Raw genomic sequence first — 6,000 nt, forward strand, 5'->3', positions numbered from 1 at the left:
AAGACACTTACCATCGTCACCAGCTCATTCCCAGAGTATAGTAGTAACACTGGTAATAGCATAACATGCCTGACATAGCAAAGGGAAATACATGAGTGCACTCACTTTGTTCATTGACCTCAGAATCACTTCCTTCGGAGGTCACCGATATCCTGTCATCTTCCGTCTTCTGGTGGTGATGCTTCCTGCGGAATGCATCGTTGATCTTCCGTCTCATCTGCAATTAAAGAAGAAAAGGGTAGGAGAAATCTCCAATTAATTCTGGAGTCTAGGGGTGCGTTTATCCGCCACTTTTTCACCCTAGAATCATGATCTGAATCATGATTCAAATCATGATTCTGCAGAATCACGATTGCGTTTAGTCGAAATTGAATATAATCATGATTAGAATCACAAACATGAAACACGAAAAAAGGGGCGTTTGGAAAGACGTTTCTGCAGAATCACGTACGAAAATGTTCGAATAAACGATATCGTGATTTGAATCATGATTATATGACCTCACTGTGTCGGGCTACTTTCGGTTTGACTCTTGCCAAGCTCAGCTCATTGTATGTACATGATTACTCTGCATGCATTTCTTGTCATGTCCAAGTTCTGTGTTGGTCATCGCATCGTCCACTACTTTTCATTTTTTGGTCATGTCTTCAACTTCAAGTTCTAGTAAATGAATTAACTGGACAGACAATGATCTCAGTTGTTGTTGAGTATAGAGTGTCAATATTAAATTGGATCTACGCTGAAATTCACTTCCGAACACCATTTTTGATAAATTAACAAGATGAATACAAGCACAGGGACCCTATATGATAGAAGTAAATAAAATTAGGTATAGAGTGAATTCTGGAAGCAAAAGATTTTTCGAGAGCCGAAGCACGTGCGAAAAACTTCCTCTGTCAAACTGCGCACTAGTGATGCGCACTGGATTGGCCCGAATCTGAGGAGAAACAGCATTGGAATGAAGGTCGTCTAAACGCTGATTCTGTGATATCGTGATTCATGTTTGTGTTTTGAATCATGATTCGAATCATGATTCAAATCATGATTCTGGCTTGAGGTCGCATAAACGCAGCCTAGTTTCAAATAAATTTTAAGAGATTCCTGGGTGGAATAATAACTTCCTGAAATATTTGCAAATAAACTCAGTTTCATGAAACGTATGATGGGGGGACCTAAAGCTACGCACTTTGTTTACAAACGAATAAAACTATGCAAATCTTAATATATGAACAAATTATCTTTCACTAATTTGTGGAAAATATTCTAAAGATCCTTAACCAAGAAGAAATTATCACAAAACTCACTAATGCAAAAATCCCGCCGTGTTTACCGAACACCCCTTGATTTCGCTGCCCAATGTAGAAGGGGTCCTATAGTTACGCACTCGATTTATCATGCAAAGAAATAGTAATAGTATTTCCTGATGTGCCTTGATTTCTAAAATATGTTCATATTATCATAGGAAAATATGAAATTTTAAAGTGAACACAAAACCAAAATTCCAGACAGTTGCTGATTTTCTCTGCATTTAGTGAATTATTGCAACCTCTGTAGAATTGAATAGCTTCACAAGTTCACACACAGCAGAGTGCGCATTTTGCCATTTAAACTGCATGCGCGGTGAGTGGTGCGTAGCTTTAGGACCTGCGTAGCTTTAGGACCCCCTTCCACACAAGAAAATGCCTCTGTGTTGGTTCTATTGCCTACTTCTCATCACTTGAAATTGCATTTATCTTCAGCCAAATAACAATTAATGGAACAGTTTTCCCCAAGTGAGAAGAAGTTTTTTTTTTACATTCTAAATGCCAATTGCTCAAACATTGCAAATCTTTTATGACTGATAACTGCTAAACAAACAGTAAAATTAAAAAGAAAAACAGGGCTTCCTGCAATACATATATACATACATCTACACAGTAAAAAAATTATACAACGCTGTTTACTATATGAACCTTCCAGTAATTGTTTAAACAGTTTAAACAAGTGATTAAATCTTAAGCAACAAAGTTTAATTTTCAATATCTAATATTCAATAAATTAAACATGATTGTTTAAATGGTTAAACAAATACTGTAAGGTTCATATAGTAAACAGCGTTGTATAAAATCTTAAACAGCGATTTTCCTGCGTATCATTTGAAAAGACTGATACCCTAAACATAATGTGAGAAACTCAGAAATACACCACTTTTACTGATATTTTTTATTTGATTTATAGAAGTAAACCGTTTTTCCCTTTTTTTTCGATATCTGTGCTTCAACTGGCAGCAATAACTACCCCTTTCACACATTCTCTGGTTATACAAGTATGCAGCAATATGGTTTAGTGCCCCCCTAACTAAAATATATTAGAGTATCAATAAAAAAGGCATGGTACATGTCAATCATTGTTATTACCACTTTTACCAAACATCACATGGTTGTGAAAGGAATGTAAATGTAGGTCCCACATATTTGCAAAGTGAAAGGTGAAAAGGAAAAAAAATCACCTGACTTCTGGGCCCCGTCTTACAAAGAGTTACGAGTGATCCAATCAATCGTAACTGTATGGAAATCCATCATTGTCATAATTTTTCTCCAGGAAATTTGCAAAATGTCCTTTGTAAACAAAGGAGACCACACCAAATTTTCAAGAAATCAATTAATTTATGGATATACATTCATATTATCTAGAATTTTTTTTAACAAATGTGCATTTTATATATTGACTTTCCTGGCTTTCCATTGTTGCCATTGATCGGATCAATCACAACTCTCTGTAAGACAGGCCCTTAATTATCAAATATCATAAATATTTGATGGCATTTGGTACATGTAATGACAACTGTAAGGAGTATTTTCTGAAGCCAAATATTCAATTTTCAGAGACTTATGTGCTCTGAACCAATTAGGTACCAGGGTTTCAGTAGATTATAACAATTGCCAGTGAAAATCACTGATTATTTGTTTCATGAAACGTTCCCGCGATAAAAGATCAGGAAATTGATGGCAAAATTATCACTTGCTTCAAAATGGAATAATGAGTCATGAGCAGTACACTGCTGTAAAGAAATATACATGCAATGTGCAATATACATGGAGGTAATCTTTCTCTTCGTTTATTAAAAATGTAAAGGTACAATTGAAATTGAGCAAGGTCGTAATGGAGGTTCCATATTCTAATAAGGAGTGTGATTAAATGAGTTGGATATTGCTTTATTGATAACATAAAAATATGCAGGAAAGAAATGAAAATAAAGGGTTTCTCAAGAATAGAATGTACATTTCCGGTTATATAAAATGACATTCACATATGTTATAGATAAAAAAGAATGTATGGCAGTGTATCCTATTGCCGGACACCTTTATTTCAGTGCTTTAAAAATTACAACTAGAGGAAATACAATCAAGAAAAATTCACACTTGCTATTCCAAATATTATGAAAATTATGAATATGATAAAATTATTTTATATTTACCAACCATTTTCTTTGCATCGCACTTGCCGCATACCCCTCCACGAAAAACAATTATTTTCGTGCGCGACAAATTATATCATGATTCCGGACGCGCGCCGGACGGGTAAAGATATCCTTGATTATAATGATGTAAGAACAAATTTTTGTGATTTTTTTCTTCTTATATCATATCATGAGTAAATTCTAAGTATTATTTGCTTTTTTTATATCGAATCTGAGCAGATGTTGGTAATAAATTCGTGTTTGATAACTTATTTTATTTTGTCTTGTTAGCTGCATGTTCCATGGCACTTTCCAATAATAATATGCTCGCGTTCGTATCGTGACGCTCATCAAGTTCTATCGATGCGCTGCCGATCGACGGCTCTAATCACGGTAAACCTCGCGCACGGGTACCTTGAGAACTAGCCGTCGACAATCACCGACAATACACCACACCTCATCATTCGATCGAAGGAGTGGACGAGATTGAAATTCGGCAAATCAGGCCCATATTTCCGTTAGGAAATATATAAATTGTTAATACAAAACTATGTTATATGATATTTTAAGCATTTTCTGTCATTTTTAGAGATACATTGTAACTAGGTAAAAGTTGGATTTTCGCCTTGTTTTTGCAATCTTGTTCTATGTATTGCTCTGTAAAATTGAATTGCTGAAGTCTTACGGTACAAATTTGTTTTAGAACGCAGTAATATACGCGTCCGGAATCATACTAGTGTCCGGTAATACAATACGTGACTATACATAAAGGCAAAATTAAAGTCGGTAGTAAAATGAAGAATATACAAATTCTATTTAGTTACTTAAACTTCACTGAAAGTGGCATTCATCCATGTAGTTAAACATCAACTTCTAAAGAGAGTATATAAAATTATTGGTATGCCAAAGTTGAACATATTTTAAAACAGAGCATTACCATTGAATTGCACATTTAACACATCATTTCATGTCTGTCTACTCTTTTCCATGAAACCTAATTGAAGGATGTTCAGAGTTCAGACTCTTAAAAGTTTTCAGAATCATTTAACCCTTTGAAGACTGAATGATTTCATTATTCCATAGACCCCAGCCATCATATACATGTATGCGAGCTCAGTCTCCTATGGGTTAAACCTATTTTAAGTCTACATGGATATCTGTCTAATAAGACGTGAGTAACTTGAGATATGAAACACTGATTTCTGTATCTAGAATACATACAGAAACAGTGGCAGATAACATTCGCAATCTTTAAATCCACCTTCCAGACAACCATAAAAATGAGGTTAAATGATAATCCAATATCCCGAATCACATACCAATGTTGAGGTACCATGTTCATGGCGGGACACCATGGTAGATGTCGTTGTGATAAATCCGCTCACAGGCATCGGATTAGATTATCTGCTGACTAATCCCTTTAAGTCCCTGGCAGTCGAACAGCTTTATCCTGTCACGTTTAGTACCCGGACTGCGCTAAACTCCAAGCATTTAGAGAGATCCCTTTTGCTTTCAGCAGTTCAAATTAACTGGAAAGGGACCCAAAGGGCACTGTGCATGCTATAACAGGAAAGATGACAAAGCTCAAAGTTATAAGGCACCTTGTCCGAATATCGATCGCAGAAAATCAAATTTAAATGTTGCCTGACCGTGGTTAGTCATGCGCATTGGGAAGCAAGTAGCCAAAAACATCAAGAACCTTAAACTGGTTGAACAGTTCATTTCTAGTAGATGACTTGAATAGACGTATTTCTAAAAAATCCTTGGTGTTCACTCTGCGATGTCAGCGAAGTGTGAATCAGTATACCACAAAACAAATCCCTGAGAATATGAGTAAGGACCACAGTTGCCTATAAAAACAAAACAATCAGTTCTCCCACATCAGTATGTACTTTACAATCCAATCCAAGGGTATTATGTTCCACAGGCAACATAAAGAGTTCATAGTCTATGACAGGCACTGCACTGATGATATTCCTGCGCATGATCCTTGAGATATCATACTGCAAGTCATACAAGAGAGAACTTTTCTGGGTTTATTGTTGCTACCCAGTCGAAATATTCTTGCTACTAATGACATGAGCTATGAGGGCACCATGGTTGCTGTTACGCACTGAATACCCATTCTATATAGGAACAATACACAGGAGGGCAGTAGTGGAAAATAATCTACCGATGCTCTGTAATGATTATAAATAGTTGCCAATACCCTCCCGCACACATGAAAATTAGTTGTTTCCTCCTCGTTCTAAGGCCAATTGAGCACAACTCATTAACGTTTGGGGTATCTTTCAGTGGAATAGGAAGTAAGAGACTAAAATATGGGACCAGGTCAATGTCTTGGGTGCAAATTCATCCCTCTCCTTGAAAATTTATCCTTGAGAAAGTCCCGATATATTGCTCTTTTTCATTTTTTTTTTTCTCAGCCAATTGCCTACATGCCAGCCTGGTAGTTCCTGTGCTAAGCCAACTGGATTAGGAGAATCTTGGAGTCATCTGGTTAAGCTAACTAGATGCGGACTTGAGAATGACGTTGGAAACAGTTCAATGTTAGGGATTAG

At 36.2% G+C, this 6,000-nt stretch overlaps 1 protein-coding gene across 2 annotated transcripts in view; it reads right to left on the reverse strand.

The window, feature by feature from the left end:
• The window catches only part of LOC129268263 (DENN domain-containing protein 2B-like), a 52,764-nt gene extending 47,191 nt beyond the window's left edge, over positions 1–5,573 (reverse strand). The window contains exons 1-2 of one of the 2 annotated variants that reach the window (XM_064104721.1): positions 4,759–5,573; positions 106–217 (exon numbers count right to left, since the gene is read on the reverse strand). In XM_064104721.1, coding sequence (XP_063960791.1) covers positions 106–217; positions 4,759–4,830 — 184 coding nt within the window. In that variant the 5' untranslated portion in view covers positions 4,831–5,573. The remainder of the gene's footprint in view (positions 1–105; positions 218–4,758) is intronic. The other variant, XM_064104720.1, reaches the window with a different exon arrangement.
• Positions 5,574–6,000: the final 427 nt, after the last annotated feature.

Source organism: Lytechinus pictus, chromosome 9 (assembly GCF_037042905.1).
Source record: "Lytechinus pictus isolate F3 Inbred chromosome 9, Lp3.0, whole genome shotgun sequence".
NCBI lineage: Eukaryota > Metazoa > Echinodermata > Echinoidea > Temnopleuroida > Toxopneustidae > Lytechinus > Lytechinus pictus.